Here is a 20958-nt window from a genome sequence, read left to right as displayed (position 1 = left end):
ATTGTGGGAGGCACACAGGATGCCAATCCCAAAGCTCTAGAACATTCTGAAGCACCTTCCAGCTCTTCAAAGATTCAGTGGTTACAGCCGGATTTAGTCACTGTTGGTACTTTACTATATTCTGATTCCTTGACATTTGAACATCTGGATACATCACGTATAATCATTCTAAATTAATCAAGAATATTTTGATGATGAACCACTTCAAATACCCCTACCCCCACCATGCCAGAGAACAGAGCGCTTCCCAGATTCATCAGTAAGAACACAGTTCCACCCGCAATAGCATCAAAAAGGATAAAACGCTTAGGAATGAATTTAACAAAAGGAGTGCAAGACTTTTGCAAACTACAAAATATTACTGAAAGAAATCAGAGATCTGAATAAATGGAGAGACATTCCATGACCATGGATCAGAAGACTTAAAATTGTTAAGGTGTCAATCAATACTCCCAAAATTAACCTTATAAATTCAACACAATCCCTGTCGAATTCCCAGCTGGCTTTTTTGGGCAGAAATTGGCAAGCTTATCGTAAAATGTATATGGAACTAAAAAGACCCAGAGTAGCCCAAAAATATCTTGAAAAAGAAGAGTAAAGTTGGAGGACTCACACTTCCTGATTTTAAAACTTAACTACAAAGCTACAAGTAATCAAGACAGTGTGGTCCTTGTACAGCAGAAACTAACACAACAGTGTAAAGTAATTATACTCTAATAAGGATGTATTAAAAAAAAAAGACAGTGTGGTCCTGGCATAAGGATAGATATACAGATGAATAGAATAAAAATGAGAGTCCAAAAATAAACCCCTACATTTATGGTCAATTGATTTTTGACCAAAGTTCCAAAACAATTCAATGAGAAAAGATAAACTTTTATAATCTCAGCAAGTGGCCAAGAATTCATTGTAAATATGGTTGTAGATCACCACTGGGGAAGGAGCAGGAATGTTAAGTGAAGAAGAATGAAGACATCAAGGCACATGTCCTACAGTGCCATGTGGATTGCAGAATTTCCCCATGCTCCTTCTATTCTGAATCTTGGAATGGAATCAAGAGGAAACCACATTGCAAAGAGGTCTTTACCATTTACAAAAAGGAGGGTCACTTTGGGTCTGAATAGAGACTTTCCTGGCCATGTATTTTTGTGAGTTCACTGTGTTCTGGGCCATGTAGTGTTCCTGCTGACAATTAACCTCGACCGGTAGGGGTCACTTTCCCTGGGGAATTTTAGGATGGGCAATCACTTTAGTCAAAAATGGTGTTCCACTCCAAGCCCACCAGGAAGTGTCCCCGACTCCAGTCTGGTGAGAGTCCCCCGATCTTGGCCCAAATGTGGCTGTGAGGAGGAGAGACCTGGTTCCTTTACAGTGTGTTTGCAGAAGTAGTTGGGGAGGAGGCCAACCGATTCCTTCATAACTATATATTTCCCCCCAACCTGGGATTCAGTGTTTCATGGTGGTTGAAAGTGAGGCACTGGAATCACATAATTTCTGGCCCTGAATCTCCATTCTACCCCTTCCCAGCTGCTGACCTTGTATTGCCTCTCTGTGCCTTGGTCTTCTCACCTACGAAATGGGAATAATAGATACTTCATGGGGGTGGTGGGGGTAGGTTGTAAGGAGTAAATGAGTAATGTTTGTAAGAGTTTAGCACCAGTAGCCAGTTAGAATGCAAAAAATTATAACTATAATAAAAATAATAATTCTTGTTATTATTATTAGGGCAGGAATTCTAAGATCTTGGCTCTTATACCCTGCTTAGCTTAGGGCCAGCCAAAATCTTCATGGTAGATGCTCCATGAAGAGCCCATCAGGTGAAATGGCATGGATATAGATGGCATGGGCCAGTCAAGACCTCTTCACAGCACATAGGGTGTCACTGGTCCCAGATGCATGAGGAATACTAGGCTCTGGTTTTTACCAAAGCCCCGGAGAGATAAAAATTCACCTCAGAGGCTGAGGCAGATAATTAGGGATGAAGGTGCTAAGGTGCCATCTGGGCTCATTCAAAGCTCTCAGAAACATCTGGAAGCCTGTTTGCTATCCCAGAGTGTGCTAGCCAGAAGGTAAGGGACACGTTCAATCTGCTTGGTGAATTTAGTTATCTATAAAGGGGTTCCTTTGAGGGTGACCCCCAAGGGATCCTCCTCAAGGGTTACCTAGTGCCCGTGGGGCCGCTAGTGGGCAGCTGAAGCCATTAGGAGTCCTGGATGTGCAACAGGCATCACATGTTGCTAGTTCAATGGCTCTCCTCTTCTGCCTTCTCTATACCCCAGTTCTATGTATAAATTCCTGTGGTGAAATCTGATACCGTTACCTCAAGTGCATTCTGTGGCCTTAGAGAACCAAGGTTGCAAGAGCCTCCATCACCCAGATCTCCCTCGCTCGGGGCTCCCTCACAGCCTCCCTCACTCAGAGCTCCTTCACCACTTGGATATTCTGAGCTTCCCTTCCTCTGAGGACTCATGGGCTAACAGCCTCCAGCTGTTCTTAACGTCAGGCCTGGAGAGGGTGGAGAGACCTCAGCCATCAGAGGGCGCAGGACTCTCCTTCAGGAATTGACCTTGTGGTTTCCTCTCACCTTGTGCTTCTTGCAGAAAGGAGTCAGGGGTGGAGGGGGGGTTAACAATGGGTGCGATGAGTAGTTGGCTGAGGGGAGCAGGGAGTTTTTGTGGGGGAGGCGGAGGTCACTGACATCTTCAGAGGTGGGATGGTGGCATCCTGAGCAAATTCCTTTCTTCCAGGATTTTCCCAAAGATCTTGGCTACCTCCAGGGCACAGCCCCAGTGGATGGTGAGCCCATAGCCTCCGTGGCCATAGTTGTGGATGACCTGGGAGAGGCAAGAGAGAAGGTCCAGGTCTGCCCTAGAAGATTCAGGAGCTTCCTGAAGTATCCTAGGTAAGCCTGGGGGTACCAGAGCTCCTCTTGGTACCACCCCCGGTGGGATGTGGGAACCCCTGGCAGGGTAGTCGGGGGAGTGTTTGGGGAGTTGGAGGTCAACACCCTAGACTCCTCTTCTGTTTCGGAGGCAGACCTGCTTTAAGCACTCAACACAGAAAAAGTAGAATCACCTGGAACTTGAGGTCTGAGATTCCCCCCACCACATCAAATTATCTGAAGTTCCCTAAATCACTTTCCTTGTTCCCATCCTGCTCCAGGCAGGATGTTAATAGGTAGACTCATCTACCCACCAAAGAAAAGAAGGGGCGCTGTATGGATGGACCCTGGAGAGAGGCAAGACGCCAGGGGGTTTTTTCAAAGCTAAAACCATCAGCAGGGAGTTCAACTCTCTATGTGACTCTCCCCCCAACCCCACTGCCATACACACACACACACACACACACACACACACACACACATAATGACCTCTCTACAGACAGACACACAACCCTTTATGGACACATGACACATCCACAAAACTCTTCTATACACCCCCCCTCCAAAGGATCAGAATAAAGGAGGAAGGGTGACCTAGATTCCTTCAGCCCAGGACAACCCCTGCCTTTTCAATAAGGCCAATTCCTACCCCATGAGAGAGGACATGAGAGGGGAACCCAGAGAGATGATGGAGCAGCCACAACGTGGACATCTGGGAAATGGCTCTGGACTCAGATTCAAACCACATCCCAGCCTTGCCCCTCACCACTGGTCTGATGTAGGCAAGTTGACTTCCACTTCTGGGAACCCCAGTTTGCTCATCTGAAGCATGGGGTGAACAGTCCCTATCCCAGAGAGCTGTAGGGGAGATTCAGTTAGGTCATTCTTGTCATGGACACAAAGTAGATGCTCAATAAAGTCCCCTTTTCCTTCTATTCAACCACAGGCTCTAGCAAATCGAGGCACTGCCCTCTATGTAAACTTGAGCAGGCCCTTTACCATCACTGAGCCTCAGTTTCCCCATTTATAGAGGAGGGGATATTAGCCACCACTGCCCCCACGTGAGTTCAGCATGACTGTTCCCCCGAAAACGCCAGAGACTTCTTAGGAGTTGGGGGATGGCATTGCTTTCCCTGCCAGGAGAGCATACCTCTGTGTTTGAAGATCCAACATGAAGCTCTTCTCTTTCTAGTCGAACCTGGGGGCGTACTGGCCGGAAGCCAGTGCATTCACTAACAATTTTTGCATCCTGGAAAGAAAAGTGTTGGTAATTCATCTCTGGATTTTTTTTTTTCTGATGCCATTTTTAGGTGATAGAGGGTTAACTTTTGGAACTTCATTACCATCACCACCACCACCACTGTCATAGTCACTTTTGTTAATTACCACTAAGATCATCACCACCTTTATCGGCCACCAACATCATTACTATACTACTACCATCTCACCACCAGTTCTATCAACTATCCCATCTTTATCAGTCACCGTCCCCACCAGCCACCACCATAATATCGCCTCATTACCATCATTATCACCACTCTCAGCGTTTTCATCACCATCAACGCCAACCACTACTTCTACCCTTGTCTTCATGACCATCACTATTGTTATCACCACTAGCAGGCAATTGTGAAAACTGAGATTTCTGCAACAAATACATCTGCTCCTTGTGAAGACAGACTAAGGTGTTTAAGGGATGTCACCTCAAGAGAGAGCAACTCTTAGCCATGACCAGATAGGTTTCATCAACCCACAGCAGGACTTCCCTGTACATTGTCAAATTCTGGTATAATCCAGAGTCCCCTGTTGGAATTATTTTGCCCAGTTATCCCAGTCATGATATCTTCCCATCTTCAAGTGTCCTTATGATCATCAAGCTGCTAGGATCCTGGTCTAGGGCACTGATATCTCTCCCCACCTTACCTTCAGTGTGGGCTCCAGTCTGCAGCAGCCTTCCCAAATGGTGTTGTGGTCCTGGATATTGTTTGTCTCACTCCAGTTCCCCAGCTGGAAGATGCCTCCAAGAGTCACTGCCTGGATCCTTGATAAAAGTGGGCAGGGTCAAGGATGAAGGAAAATGAAGCCTTTGAGATAACGGGGGGAGGGTCATTGCCATGCTCAACCTTACCACCATGTTTGCCTAAATCAACTTCAACATTATCATCCCACAGGTATCAAAAACAAACTTATGGTTACCAAAGGGGAAACATAGCAGGGAGTGATAAATCAGGAGCTTGGGATGAACACACACACACTACTATATATAAGATAGATAACTAACAAGGACCTACTGTGTAGCACAGGGATGTGTAACCTATTGTGTAGCAATAGGTTATTGCAAACTACTCAATAGTCTGCAATAACCTATATAAGAAAAGAATCTAAAAAAGAATGAACATATATATATGTATAAATGAATCACTTTGCTGTATACCTGAAACTAACACAATATTGTAAATCAACTGTACTCCAAAAAAATTAAAATATTAAATAAACTTAAAAAAACATTATAATCTCTGCTAATAATACTGTCAAAAAGAATAAAATACCTAGGAATAAACCTACATAAGGAGGTAAAAGACCTGTACTCAGAAAACTATAAGACACTGATGAAAGAAATCAAAGATGACACAAACAGATGGAGAGATATACCATGTTCTTGGATTGTAAGAATCAATATTGTGAAAATGACTGTACTACCCAAAGCAATCTACAGATTCAATGCAATCCCTATCAAATTACCAATGGCATTTTTTACAGAACTAGAACAAAAAATCTTAAAATTTGTATGGAGACACAAAAGACCCCAAATTGCCAAAGCAATCTTGAGGGAAAATAATGGAGCTGGAGGAATCAGACTCCCTGACTTCAGACTATACTACAAAGCTACAGTCATCAAGACAATATGGTACTGGCACAAAAACAGAAATATAGATCAATGGAGCAGGATAGAAAGCCCAGAGATAAAGCCATGCACCTATGGTCAACTAATGTCTGACAAAGGAGGCAAGGATATACAATGGAGAAAAGACAGTCTCTTCAATAAGTGGTGCTGGGAAAACTGGACAGCTACATGTAAAAGAATGAAATTAGAACACTCCCTAACACCATACACAAAAATAAACTCAAAATGGATTAAACACCTAAATGTAAGCCTGGACACTATAAAACTCTTAGAGGAAAACATAGGAAGAACACTCTTTGACATAAATCACAGCAAGATCTTTTTTGACCCACCTCCTAGAATAATGGAAATAAAAACAAAAATAAACAAATGGGACCTCATGAAACTTAAAAGCTTTTGCTTTGAAGCAAAAGCAAACTATAAACCGCAAAGGAAACTATAAACAAGACGAAAAGACAACCCTCAGAATGGGAGAAAATATTTGCAAACAAATCAATGGACAAAGGATTAATCTCCAAAATATATAAACAGCTCATGCAGCTCAATATTAAAAAAACAACTAACCCAATCAAAAAATGGGCAGAAGACCTAAATAGACATTTCTCCAAAGAAGACATACAGATGGCCAAGAGGCACATGAAAAGCTGCTCAACATCACTAATTATTAGAGAAATGAAAATCAAAACTACAATGAGGTATCACCTCACACTGGTTAGAATGGGCATCATCAGAAAATGTACAAACAACAAATGCTGGAGAGGGTGTGGAGAAAAGGGAACCCTCTTGACTGTTGGTGGGAATGGAAATTGATACAGCCACAATGGAGAACAGCATGGAGGTTCCTTAAAAAACTAAACATAGAATTACCATATGACCCAGCAATCCCACTCCTGGGATATACCCAGAGAAAACCATAATTCAAAAAGACACATGCACCCCGATGTTCATTGCAGCACTATTGACAATAGCCAGGTCATGGAAGCAACCTAAATGCCCATCGACAGACGAATGGATAAAGAAGATGTGTCACATATATACAGTGGAATATTACTCAGCCATAAAAAGTAATAAAATTGGGTCATTTGTAGAGACGTGGATGGACCTAGAGACTGTCATACAGAGTGAAGTAAGAAAGAGAAAAACAATTATCATATATTAACACATACATGTGAAATCTAGAAAAATGCTACAGATGAACCAGTTTGCAAGGCAGAAATAGAGACAGAGATATAGAGAACAAACGTACGGACACCAAGGGGGGAAAGCGGGGGTGGTGGGGGGGGGATGAACTGGGAGATTGGGATTGACATATATACACTAATATGTATAAAATAGATAACTAAGAAGAACCTGCTGTATAAAAAAAATAAAGTTCAAAAAAAAAATCACTGCAATTGCCATTGTCATTACCATCAAACACCACCACCTCCACCATTACCATTAACATCACTGGCATCATTGTTGTCACTTCTAATGTACAGCATAGTAATGATCATTAACAATACTGTATTATATACTTGAAAGTTGCTAAGAGAGTAGATCTTTAACGTTCTCACCACACCCACAAAAAAACTGTAGTTACGTGAGTTGATGGACGTGTTAACTAACCTTATTGTGATAATCATTTCACAATATATACATATATCAAATCATCATGTTGTACATTTTAAATGTACACAATGTTATATGTCAATTACGTCTCAATAAATCTGGGAAAAACATTGTCATCTCCATCAACAACATCATCTTCACTACTGCCTTCTTTGCTACCATTAATATATCATCACCATCAATCCCATTCACCATTTCCACCACCACCATTAGCATTGCCATTGATACCATCATCTCCGCCACACCACTAACATCGCCATTGAGGCAGTCAGCACAGTCACAACATTAACATGGCCTTTGAGACTGTCATCTCTGCCATATTAAAAGTCATCATTGATAAGTGTCATCTTCATCAGCACCAACTGCCACCCCCAACTCCCACTCACCACCACCATCAACACTGATCTCCTGTTCTGTAACAATACTATCTCCACTACCACCATTCCTCTGTCCACAATACTATCATCATCAACCCCATCACCACCACCATTATTGCCATTCACAACACTGCTGGTGTCACTGCCATCACATCCACTACCTTTGTCTCCAGCATCACCACTACTGTCATCCCAGATTATGTTCAAGATAGAACCCAGGAGCCCAGGGGAATTCCCTGGTGGTCCAGTGGTTAGGACTCTGCACTTTCACTACCGAGGGGCTGGGTTCGATCCCTGGTCAGGGATCCCACAAGCCACACGATGTGACAGTTAAGGCTGAGTCCCGTCTTCCCAGAGGTTTAATGGCTCAACCTCACTTAAAAGCATTGGAGGAAAAAACCTGAAAAGACTTAAGAAAGAGCCCTGGAGCAGGCAGCGGGGGCATAAGAAGAGCAGGAAGGTGCTCCCTCTTCTGCCCTACAATATCAGATTTTTACCCTGGGATGATGTACGGGGACTTATAGATGCCTCTCTCTGGGTCATGGGTGATAATGAAGTGCTTCATCCACGGGGCATCCACCTGTTGATTGAAGACAGAGAAGTCTCATCAGAAGAGTTAAATCAGTGGGCTCCCATCGCCTGCTCCCCTCTGTGACCAGATGTTCTGACAACAGTGGCAAACATTCCTTAGCCCTCCAATGACCCCTCTGTCCCAAGTCTGCACCAGACTGCTTGCTTTTGTAGGAAGAGCTGCCCCGATTGAGAGCCACCCCAGTCCCTGAAGCAGCACACATTCTCATCCACAGAAAAGCCCAACACATGTGTAAATGCACGTACACATTAGCCCACCTCGGGAACACACGTACCTGTGAATGCACTCCAGTACTCACATGGGCACACACATGCACACATACCCACAAATAGGCATGCCTCAGGCACATGCACACACACACAGTGAGAGGTGGTGTGGAACAATGCTTACACACCTGGGCTCTTAAACCAGGTTACCTGTTCTAATCCCAGTTCCATCGCTTACTATGATGTGAACTTGTGCAAGTTACTTAATTCCTCCGTGCCTCAGTTTCCCCATCTGTAAGATGGCGATGGTGATGTGATAGTACCCATCTCAAAGGGTTGCAGCGAGGATCAAATTAATTAACACAATGAAGTACTTGGGTCTGTGCCTGGCACTTAGTAGGCATTCCATAAATGTTTGCTCTTTTTATTATGACAGGCATATGCAGCTTCCACATATGGACAAACACACACACACACACACACACACACACACACACACACATGCTTTACTATTAAGAAGAACCCCGCCCAAGAAAGAGTATGTTTGGGAGGGTCGTGTTGGTTCTTCTTGTTTCTTTAACATGCAAATTCCCTGAACACTGGGGGGGGGGGTCCTCTAACAGATGTCCCCCGATTCAGCCTCTATCTTTGGAGATGAAATAAACAGGCAGAAACAATCCTTCTGTCAACAAAACTCATCCCTCACCTTCAGACTCACCTTAATGATCTGCCCCCGGCCTGGCTGCAGCAGGAGATCTGGTTGCAAAGCCCCAGCCCATACCCCAGTGCAGTTGATAATCACATCCGCTCCTCCTCTTGCCACCTGGTAGCAATCAACAGGGCAGGTGGGATGGGAGGGGATGAGGACCTTAGTATCCCTTGCATCCTCCCAGCCTGCAACTCTCTGCTCCCTGTGGAACAGCCAGGAGGGGACTCAATGAGGAACCCATGGACCTGCCTCCAAATTCCGCTCTGCCATTTACCTACTGTGTGATCTCAGAAATGTCCCATCACCTCCTCAAGTTTCAGATCAGATTCCTTAGCTATAAAATGGGGCTGGTAACATCTGTTCATAGTGTGCTGTGAGGCTCCAGTATGACTCTGCCTATAAAAGTGTTTGGAAAAGAATACTACGGAAGGGGGAAACCTTCTTGGAACCTTCTAGAAGAAGTCAGAAAGGACACAGAGATAGTCTTCTCCCTCCTTCTGACTCCTTTTTATTTCATTCTCTTGTCTTCTACTCTGCCAAGACATCTGAGGAAGGCACATTGGAAGCCCCAGCGCCGTGCGTTGTATGGGAAGCTCCACAGCTCAAGGATGTAGCATGATGGGCACCCAAACTCCCAGCCCAGCCCCAGTGACTCCCCTTACAGGTCAGTCCTGGGTCACACTGCCATTTTTCATGAGCCACTGTTTGCCACACTGGGCTGTGAGCCCCTTGGGATTGAGAGCTGTGTCTAAGTCAAGTTTGTATTCCAAGTGCCCCTCAGGGCTTGACCTAGAGCAGATGCTCGTACACGTTAGTGGCTGCAAGTACAAGAGTCTTCCATGTGCCAAGCACTGTCCTGGGTACTGAGATTGAGTGAGGTCATACAGCAAAGCTCCTGGTACACAGCCAGTGCCTGCTGATGGTAGCTGCTACTATCATTATTATTGATGGTGGTGTCACTCTGGAGGTAGGTCAGTGGAGGGCCTTGACTTTGTAGGAACATCAACCCAGATGTTGGTAAGAAGCAACCAAGCATCTGGAACTTGGGGGTGTGGTACAGCTGATATTGAGAAGAGGCAGCCAGCTCTCTGGCCCTAAAACTCACTGAGGCTCAGATATAGATATAGCCCCTAATGGCCACCATGATCCCACTGTCCCTTTGCTTCTGACACCAACATCAAGGCAGAATGCCTGAGTCCTTCTGGGATTAAAAATAGACCTAGAATCTGGGACAGGCCTCAAAGGGATGCTAGGAGCCTGAGAAGGGGCCCCCCAACCCTGCAACAGGAAGCAAAGGCCTCCCCTCTTCTCCTCTCTCCCACATCCAGCCCCTTCCAGCCCGGCAGCTCACCTCCTCAAAAGACTCCACCTTCCTTAGGAGGAATTTCACTCCTCTCTCAGTTAACCTGGGATGATCAAGCACATAAAAAAATCCAGTATTCAGTTCTCTGTCCCATCCCTCCAAGAGGATGGCGTGGGGGACATTTCCCAAAGAACCTTTTGTGGATGTTAGTCCCACAGGATGCTCCTTGAGAATATGGCTGTGTAGTCCAGTTCATGAGCACCTTGATGGACTAGTGGTCCACGAAATGTCCCTTAGGAAACCTGAGATGGTCCAAGCCCCACGTTGGGCAGATGGAGATGGGAGAAGGGCCTTGCTGAAAGTCATACAGTGAGTCTATGATGGGATTAGGACTCAAACCCAGGCCTCTTACTACCACCACCCTGCTTTGTATTATCAAAGGGAATGAGATGCGGGGTGGAGGAGGGGCAGGGTTGGGCCAAAGCCAAATTGCTTCTTTATCTGAAGCAGAGCATGAGGAAGGAGGTGGGCTGGGGATACCCACACCTCCCTAAATTTCACAGAGAAAAAATGTATGTCACTATTAGAAATACAGTAGAAACATTAAAAGAATAGGAAGTAAACCATATGCAAGCTAAAGCATAATATCAGGATTATTTTATCCACATGGTTTCCTCAAGATAGAAAAACTGGGAGCATTCTTTCCTGGAAGGGGCTGGATAAGAGTCATAAGCGTCCCAAGGTTAGGAGACATAACCATGTTTTAATACAATGGTTTCCAAACCTGGCTGATAATTACAATGACTTAGGGAACTTCTTACAATACAAATTTCTGAGCCCCACTCCAGAGAATCTGATTCAGTAGATACAAAGTGAGGTCCTGAAATCTATATTTTTAAAAACCTCCCCAAGTCATTTGACAAAAGCCACCATCCATTCCAGTTTTTTAAAAATCTTAGTAAAATAATAATATATAGGAAATATATGGAATCTTCCTTAATATGAATGTATGTGAATATGAATACAAATTGTATCTCTCAAGCTAATGTTTGCTAATTTAGAACACTACAAGATTCCTATCAACATAAGGAACGCCCTTAGCACAGGGACATCCTCTATCATCTGTATTAGTTAGTGTTATTCTAGAGGTACTGGCCACAGCAATTAGACAAGAAAAAAAAATGAAGTATAAAAATAAAAACCGGACTTCCCTGGTGGCACAGTGGTTAAGAATCCTCCTGCCAATGCAGGGGACACGGGTTCGAGCCCTGGTCTCGGAAGATCCCAAATGCTGCAGAACAACTAAGCCCGTGTGCCACCACTACTGAGCCTGTACTCTAGAGTCTGTGAGCCACAACTACTGAGCCTTCATGCCACAGCTACTGAAGCCTACGCGCCTAGAGCCCGTGCTCTGCAACAAGAGAAGCCGCCGCAATGAGAAGCCTGTGCAACGCAATGAAGAGTAGCCCCTGCTCACCGCAGCTAGAGAAAGCCCGCGTGGAGCAACAAAGACCCAATGCAGCCAATAAATAAATTAATTAATAAAAATTTTAAAAATTAAAAAAAAAAACAACTTATGTTTTGTAGATGATGTAAATATATCTGGAAAACTTAAGAGAATCTATTTAAAGCTATTACACAGCCATCACAGATTTTAGTAAGGCTGATAATAAATACTGTATCACATGTAAAAAGCTTCCCAGGTGGTTCCAACAAGGTGTGGAAGCCACTGTCTTAGTGCACAGAGGTGGTCAGAAACAAGGATAGCTCCCACCAAACCTAAAGGTTTTCATCAACATTTGGGGTTGGTCAGTACAAAGACAAATCCCATGAACAATCATCCACTACAACCCTGGTCCCTGAGAGGTGCTTTCCTCAAAGTGAAGCTGAAAATCTCACCTTTCAGTCAGCCATTGCAGATACTTCCTCCCCTCCAGAATCAGGCTTGTGTTGAACCAGCCATAGCTAGAGTCACAGGAGGCAAAAGGTGGGAATAAAGGATCAGAATCACAGCTATATTTGAAGGCTATCATATGGAGGTGGGAGCTGTCACATTCTTTGGGCCCCCAAAGGGTAGAGCAAGGACCACTGGGTGACATTCAAGGAGGAAGTGGTTTTCAGCTCGAAGCAAGGGAATATTTTCTATCAGACAAAGCCATTCCTGACATTGGGGTGTGCAAGTGGAGATTAATGTGCATCTGTAGAGAGGGTTTAGACATGGGGTGAGGTGAAGAGAGGACCAGAGAGGCATCAGGCTATAGCGAAAAGAATAGAGGGGTTTGGACTGGGTTGGAATCCCATTCTGGCCACTTGGCTGTGTGACCTGGGGAAGTGACTTGGCCTCTCTGAAGCTCAGTTTCCTCATCTACAAAATAAGATAGTGTTATGGAACTTCTGGGCTTGAGATCTATGATTCTGTATCCCCTACCTCCCTAGTCTAAGGTGCAGTTTGGGTGGGTGGGCTCTCTGAAAGAGCTGGACAGAGCACTGGGAGACCAGAGTATGGGGATCTAGACCAGGGATGGAACAGGAAATTTGGTGCCTCCATCTTTTGGACAAGTCTATCTGAACTGTGGGGCCTCAGCTCCTTCACCCATGGCAGTAACCTTACCTGTAATCGGGAAACATGTCCAGCTCTCTCGGAGTCAGCTTCCGAAATCCCAGAACTACATCCTTCCAGTAAGGGTCCTTTAGAAGAAGAGAAGGTAGCACAGGGATAAATGAACATCAATAAGAATGATAATAACAAAAACTTATATAATGTTTTCTGTGTGTAAGGCGCTGTTCCACGCATTTTACTCATACCAATCCAATAATCTTTACAACAACCCACTGAGGTAGATACTATTTTTAGTTCCATTTTGCAGATGGGCCCATTGAGTCTCAGAGAGGTTAAGTAACTTGTCTAAGGTCACACAGCTAATAAATGGTGGAGCTGAGATTCGAACCCACACAGTTTGGCTTCAGAGTCCAGTTCTTAACCATGATGCTATATGAAGGGTAAGAATAAGGCTGAGGATGAGTGATAGGGTAAGGGTCATAAATAGGGGAGAAAAAAAGGGGCGACAGTGAAGGTCACCAAAGGATGAGAGTGGGAGGTAGCAGAGTGGAGGGTCAGACAACCTGGGGGTAGATTTTGGCCTCATCACTGACCACTTTGAATTCTCTGAGACTCAGTTTTCTTATCTGTATAATGGAGTTAATAATCACTCTTGGAAGGTAACAGATAATGAAAGTAACGCCCTTAGCACAGTGCTAGACATTGAATAAACCTGGGAGAACTGGCATGGGATTCTGGGCACCCAGCCAGACCACCCCTTCCAAACAACCATGGCTTTGCCTTTCATTCGAGCTGGGTTCAAATTCGAGCTCTGCCACTTAAAGCTTTGTGAGCTCAAGGAAGTTACCCCAATTCTCGGAGCCTCTAGTTTCTCATCTGCAAAAGGAGGACAATGATAGCACTTACTTCCTGGTTATGATGAAAATTTAATGAGTCATTAGTTATAAAGTGGTTAGGACAGGGCCTGGCACATAGTAAGTACTTCAGAAGTCTGTGCCAGGGTGAGTGTTTTAGTCCATTTTAATGGAAAGTCCTGGAACCTCCAGGGGAGCAGGAAACCTTTTGGCTTCAGCGTCAAGTGCCTCCCACTCCAGGATGTGTCTGTATTTCACCCATACCACTCAAGAAGGGCTAGTTTCCCTGGTTCATCAGAAGATTCTTTGGTCTCTGCCAATTTAATAACAAAGTTGAAAATGAAAATGATTTTGAAAGCAAAAATAGAAATTAAAGTAAACCTGTTTTGAACACAGGAGTCTTTGGCTAAGAGGCTCAAAGTACCACCTCCCCCCACCCCCTGCCACACCCTGGTCTCTGATCAAGGCTCTGCCCTTTGGTTTATGGTCAAGGACTCCTCACCCACCGGAACGGCTTCATGGAAGAGGTTGTAGCCTGAGACTGGGGCCAGGCCCATGTCTGCCGCACTGGGAGAACCGATGTGGCTCAGGAGATAGTTGAAGGTCTGCTGGTTCCAGTGCCTAGAAGGATTCCCCCAGATCTCAGTCACCTAATACCTTGAGATGGACAAGAAAGCTCCAAGGGTTGGCTTGCATGGGGCTGTGATCAGGTTGGTGGGATGTGTCCAAATCCAGAAATCCACCACGTTCACTCTGCAGTGCCCCAGATGCTACGGTCTTCCCCCTCCCCAAGCTTTCTAATATTTTCCCATTAAAGAGAAGAGGGGTAACAAAGGATGCTCCATCAACATAGAGGACAGTCTTGTGGTTGCCAAGGGGGAGGGGGTTGGTTGGGGGAGGGATGGAGTGGAAGGCTGGGGTTAGCAGATGTAAGCTATTGTATACAGAATGGATAAACAGCAAGGTCCTACTGTATAGCACAGAGAGCTATGTTCAATATCCTATGATAAACCATAATGGAAAAGAATATAAAAAAAGAGTGTATATATATGTATAACTGAATCACTTCGCTGTACAGCAGAAATTAACACAACATTGTAAATCAACTATACTTCAAATAATAAAAAAAAAAGGATGCTCCATCATAACTATTTGGAACCTACCTCTGGCTTGGGATCATGTAGCTGCGAGTTTAAATGAAAGCTTTGACTGCTTTGGGGACTGTGCGCCCCGTGGTTCAGGCTCACTCTGGGCATCCCCCACTGTAAACGCCAGTGGCAGGCATCACTTACTGCTTCTGAACACTTTCTCTCCCCTCCCAGGGCACACAGCTCAACAACATTTCCTAGACTCGCTTGCAGATAGGTGTGACCATGTGGCTGCGTTCTTGCCAACGGACCCTAACGTCTCCTCCCAGGTGGTCCTCATGCTGTGCTCCTTCTACAGGCACTGGCCCGTGGCAACATCGGAAGCCACAGGGAGGACGGCAGAGCCATGAGATGGAAGGAGCCCGGGCCCCTGAATTGCCACCTACTGATCAGGAATACTGGTTTTGGAATTTATGGGCATGAGAATGAAACTTCCGTTTGAGCCGTTATTCATTGGAGGGTTCCTTTGTTGAAGCAGCTGGTGGTTTCTAAACTGACACAATGACCTCTGCCACTTTGCTAAACTTGAACATCCGTCCACCCACTTAGAGGCATTCCTGATGGACAGATGCATTCAGCATCCACAGCCACCCGGTTTAGGTGAGGGATGGAGACAAAGCCTCCATCTGTCTGGCACACATGGCTTCTCAGCCTTTCGGCCACGATCAAGTATAGCATCTGTCTGGCCCACAGCAGGGACTTAATATTTATGCGTACTGTCTTTATAGCACGTCAGGCCAGAGCCTCCACAAAGGGTTGTAATTGGTGATGGGAACCCTGAGAGGGAACATCCTCTCTGCAGACTCAGCCCCTCTGGCCCCAGGCCACCCTCCGGCACCCTCACTCACGCCTCCTGTGGGTTGCTGGGCTCGGAGAGGTAGGGCTGCCAGAGGCCGGCAGCCACATCAGTGTTGGTGAGCGGGGTGAAGCGTTCTGCGTAGACCTTCACATCCAGCGACTGCAGGACCGAGTGGTAGCGCTCATGGATGCAGAGGGCGGTGGACAGCCCGATGACGCCCGCTCCGATCACTACCACGCGCATCGTGCCAGCCTGCGGGAAGTCAGGGTTGAGGCACGCCACCACCACCATCGCTACCATCCACTGACGGCTTAGAAGATGCCAGACACCGCCCAGCCCTTTTATACTTGATTCCCTCAGTGGCCCTTACACATAGGAAAATTGAGGCACAGAGAGGCAAAGCAACTTGCCTAAGTTCACACAACCAGTAAGGGATGCAGCTTTCTCTGGAGACTCTCCTCGAATACCCTGTCCCCAGGCTGGGAAAACAAAAAGGGCCCAGCAGAGTGCCTGGCCAGCTGTAGTCTGGTTAGTCTAGTGGTTAGGACAATGGGCTTCAAATCTCAGATCTCAGCTCTGCTCCCTGCTGGCCATGACTTTGGCCAAGATGCTTCTCAAGCCTCAAATTCTTTTTCTGGAAAATGAGAAAAATAACTCATGCCTCGGAGAGTAGATGGGAGTTTTCACAAAATGGCAAATGTAAAAAGCTTAACACGGTGTCTAGTGCAGAAGAAGTGACTTCCTGACATTTGTGGAGCACCTACTGTGTGCCAGCCCCTGCACTAAGCGCTTCCCAAGCGTCATTTCATCTAAGTCTCCCACATTCTTAGAAAGTAGGGGCTGGTGTTATTGGCCCCATTCTACAGATGAGGAAACGAAGGCTCAAAGAGGTGGAGTAACTTACCTGAAGTCACACAGCCAGTAAATGGTGCTGCCAGGATTTAATTTTAATTCAAGTAAACTTGATACACACTAGTGTGTGCTAAGCTGGCAGCTAGTGGATGCAGCTGTGAGCAAGTCAGACGCAATGTCTGGCCTCAGAACTCAGATCTTCAGCACATCCCTTCCAGGCCTGCCTTGGGGTGCTTGGCTGGCTGGGTCCTCAGAAGTTTAGAAGACCTACCAGCTTTTGACCTTGAAGCTGCTTGGGCCTGCACAGCAGGGAAATATTCTGCAGGCTCCTGCTAAGGCAGAACAAGGGGACTTTTTGTGTCCGGAAGGGCCAAATTCAACTTTCCCTCCTCTCTGCTCACAGCTCTCCTCCCACAGACCTTGCCTCCTGGCAACTGCGGCCCGTGGCCCTGAACGGCAGGACATTCTCAATATGGCCTAGTTTTGTAAAGGGGAAAATGGCTCCAGCCCACAAGAACTGGACTCTGTTGGGGTTTCAGCAGCCAAGTTGGAGATAAAACCAAAAAACGGAAAAGCCTCGTTCCTCTGGGTGATTCTGCTTCCAGACTTGAGCCTGGGCTTAGTTGCAGGGGGACCCTCTCAGGGACCCCTCGCCTCCTCCCCCATCCTTTGCCTCAGGAGATGCAATCTCCTCAGCTGTGAAATAGGGTTAACCCCATCTCATGGGGTCAGCCTGAAGATTAAATGACTAGCCTGGTCAAAGTTCCTGGTACAGGACCTGGCCTCAATCTGTGGTGGCCTCCTTCTGTCCCCTAACACCTTGAAAATAACAATGCGAAAAACACTGGCTGTGGAGGAGGGGAGAGGCAGGAGGGAGAGTCAGACCTGGCTTCACTACCAGCTTGCTGTGTGACCTTGGCCAAGTTACTTCCCCTCTCTGGGCTTTCTGTCTCTGCATAGCCTCTGGAGATTTGACCACTTTTGACATTGACAGTAAGAAGGCAGGAATAGAGGGTTTTCCTGTATTTTCCAAATTCCCCATAATGAATCCAGGAGGCGGTGTGGCTTGGAGAGGTGGCAGTAACAGCCCAGGCTGGGGGTTAGACAGCCTGGCTCTGGCACACACCAGCTGTGTGACCCTGGGTAAGTCACTTCACTTGACTGAGCGAGAGGTTTCTGAGCAGGGAGAAAGAGACTTCAGACCGAAGCCATCATATGGCACGTCTCCAATAACAAGGCTATGGCAAGGCCTCTGGTTAGAAATGGTGGCACATGCCCAAGAGAAGATCATGACGGGGGGACCCAGAGCAACTTCTGGAACCAACTGGCCAAGACAAAGAAGGACAGGTAACAGCATAGGACTCAGTTTCTCCAATGTCTAAAGTCCTAAAGATAAGCAAGATGGCATCGTGCAGAAGGGGAAACTGAGGTTCACAGAAGGGGAGCCACTCAGTCAAAGTCACATGTTTGTGATCAAAAAATTTGTACGGTCTTGGGGTTTAAAAGTCTCTGTGAAAGAAAAGACCTGGCAGTGGGGAGATTACAATAGCAGCTGCTAGCTTTTCGACTTCTAGTATGTGTTACTCATTGTGCTAAGAACTTGACATGTGGGACTTCCCTGGCAGCGCAGTGGTTAGGAATCTGCCTGCCAATGCAGGGGACATGGGTTTGAGCCCTGGTTTGGGAAGATCCCACATGCCGTGGAGCAACTAAGCCCGTGAGCCACAACTACTGAGCCCGCGTGCCACAACTACTGAAGCCCTCACGCCTAGAGCCAGCCCATGCTCCGCAACAAGAGAAGCCACCACAATGGGAAGCCTGTACACCACAACAAAGAGTAGCCCCCGCTCGCTGCAACTAGAGAAAGCCTGCGTGCAGCAATGAAGACCCAACGCAGCCAAGAATAAATAAATAAATAAATAAAAAGAAATTGACATGCATTATCTACTTTAATCTTCTAACAACCCTCAGCGTTGTCCTTATGCCCATTTTACAGATGAGACAACTGAGGCTTAGGCACCAGCTGGTGAGAAGCAGAGCCCAGGCCGGCCTGACTCTCAAGGCTGTGTGCTTACACCCCGTGCTAATCCCACGATTTGAAAAACCATCAGGTCAAGCAGGCAAAGAAAAACAGCCAAGGCTTCCGAGTCCTGCGTTGAAAAAAAAACACAAAATACAACGAGTACAGGAATTTTATTGTGTTGGTGATAGGCATAGAATTGAAAAGGGAAAATGTGTGTCCTAAGTCAATTATCTTAGTTAAATAAATGAATCAGATTTGATACTGATTGTAGCAACCATGTGTGTGTGCATGCATTTAAGTGGAATATAAATGCATAAGGTTCTTATCAGAATTGGCAGCCAGACTGTAGGATCTGACAGGCCCAGCCTCGGGTGAAATCATTCATGCATGTGGGTAATGAACTCCTGGACTCGTCTGCACACAGCTCTGTTATCGTTCAACCATTTTCTTGTTGTTGCTGACGTTTTTATTAGTGTTGCAGTTTTCTGCTTTATGCCATTACTTCAAACAAGCGTGCTTGGAGTGTGCATTCAGGAAGATGCAAACAGCTGGGGTTATTACGTGTGTGTGTGTGTAATTGTAATGTCTATGTATTTGTGGAGTAGGAAGGGAATTTTGGCCGTCTGCCACTTGCCAGACACATATAGATGCAGTACAGACATCCTCTTACTTTATCCTCTCAACTGCTCTAAGAAGTTCTATAGACGCAGGACTGAGGTTCAGGGAGAGGAAGTCACTCCCCCAAAGTCACACAGCCAGTGTGGGACAGCATTCGGATCTGGACCCAGTTCTATCTGAGCTTTTCTGTGCTGCGCCATAGAGCTCTTTAGGTGGCCGGCAAGAAATTGGTGGCCGGCAAGAAATTGGCAGCTGACACCTTCCGCTTACTTTTCAGTCTTGTATTTGTTTGCTTATAACTTCCCTTGTCCCTAGAATGAACCTTGAAGCAGCTCATGCCTTTGATGGCTACATGTGCAAAAAATAGGGAAGACTTGCTTTTTAAAAAAAAAATCAACAAGTCACGGGTGAGGTATTTGAATGAATATAATCAGCTCCATGTGGCTAACTCTTATGAAGCTTCAGAGTTTATCTTTAAAATGGAACAGATTCTGTAAATGCTGGAAAACCAGGCTACCAGCTCCCAGACCCCCAAATAATAATAATGGCCATTTATTGAGTACTTGCTATGTGCCCAGTTCTGTGCTAAGCCCCTTATAGTCATCACCTCTTTTTATACTCAGATTAACCCTGGAAGAGGTGAGTTATGACCCTTATCTTCCAGATGAGGAAACTGAGGCTTGGAGAGGTGAAGGCACTTACCTGTGGTCCCTGCAAGGTTGTCACTTGCGTCAGGCTCTAACGTGGACCTTCTCTGTCGACACTGGGAGGACACTCAGATCTGCTGCGCCACCACCCCTGCCCCCGCTCACCTGGCGTGCCAAATTTCTGGAGAAAAGAGGCAGCTGCTATGGGTGCAGGGTCCTATCTCCTAAAGGGAGGCTCCTGAGGCTGGGGCGTCCTGTCCTCAGCTGGGACTGGAGCTCAGGGTCAAAGTCTGAAGTTACGGACAGGGCACAGCAAGGGGTGGGGCTGGACACCACGCTGCTCTCAGGGGCTGGACATGGGCCAGGCTGGGAGACCTCACCTCCCCTCGCTCCGGTCCCTGAAAAGTTGCCTGACTTTTCTGGCTGATCCTAAGTCCCTGTGGACAGGCCTTTGGGGAGGGAGGGAGGATGGATGGGGGTTCTTGGAGGGCTGATGGGCACAAGGAGGTTTGTCTCCCGGGCCAGCTGGAGACGATCCTCTTTCTTCCCTCTTCCTGCTGCCACCCTGGGGGAGGGGAGGGTGGCTCCCTGAGCCACTGTGAGTCTGCACAGTGGGGATGGTCAAACTGGCAGCCCCTGAGGTGAGGCCAGAGGTATAGGACAGGGGCTCCTAGGGCCAGCCAGCCAGCCAGCCTAATGCCATTCTGGGATGCTGGGTGGATGAGGCCAAGGAGAGATTCAAGGCGATGCCTGTTTGGGCTGTAAAGATGTGTCGCTCTTTGCTCCTGTATCCCAGAGACACGAGTGGCTGGACGCCAGGTCCCTCCTCTGCCAGAGCTAGACCTGGAGCAGTGATTATTAGAGCTCAGAGAG

General features: G+C 46.4%; 1 protein-coding gene across 2 annotated transcripts; it reads right to left on the bottom strand.

Annotated features, from left to right (window-relative positions):
* Positions 1-92: 92 nt before the first annotated feature.
* On the bottom strand, positions 93-20435 carry DAO (D-amino acid oxidase). 2 transcript variants are annotated; one of them, XM_082417571.1, is made up of 11 exons: positions 20251-20435; positions 15995-16197; positions 14505-14619; positions 13196-13272; positions 12484-12549; positions 10633-10687; positions 9291-9395; positions 8272-8354; positions 4805-4922; positions 4032-4130; positions 93-2834 (listed from the first exon to the last, which is right to left on the bottom strand). In XM_082417571.1, the coding sequence occupies exons 2-11, from the start codon at positions 16186-16188 to the stop codon at positions 2703-2705; spliced, it is 1044 nt and encodes a 347-aa protein (XP_082273697.1). In that variant the 5' UTR covers positions 16189-16197; positions 20251-20435; the 3' UTR covers positions 93-2702. The 2 variants fall into 2 exon arrangements, with proteins under 2 accessions (XP_082273697.1, XP_082273696.1); XM_082417570.1 differs by having other exon boundaries at positions 20141-20430.
* Positions 20436-20958: the final 523 nt, after the last annotated feature.

Source organism: Balaenoptera physalus (assembly GCF_965194825.1).
Source record: "Balaenoptera physalus genome assembly, chromosome: 12".
NCBI lineage: Eukaryota > Metazoa > Chordata > Mammalia > Artiodactyla > Balaenopteridae > Balaenoptera > Balaenoptera physalus.
This window is presented reverse-complemented; position numbering and strand designations above follow the sequence as displayed.

Bases quoted from the DNA above. Each gene is read 5' to 3' on its own strand.
- DAO (XM_082417571.1), bottom strand. From the start codon at position 16,188: ATGCGCGTGGTAGTGATCGGAGCGGGCGTCATCGGGCTGTCCACCGCC. The intron at 4,923-8,271 runs GTAAAAATCTGA...ACTTTTATCAAG, and splicing joins TCCCCGTACATCATCCCAGG to GATCCAGGCAGTGACTCTTG. The intron at 4,131-4,804 runs GTAAGGTGGGGA...TTTTCTTTCCAG, and splicing joins GACTGGAGCCCACACTGAAG to GATGCAAAAATTGTTAGTGA.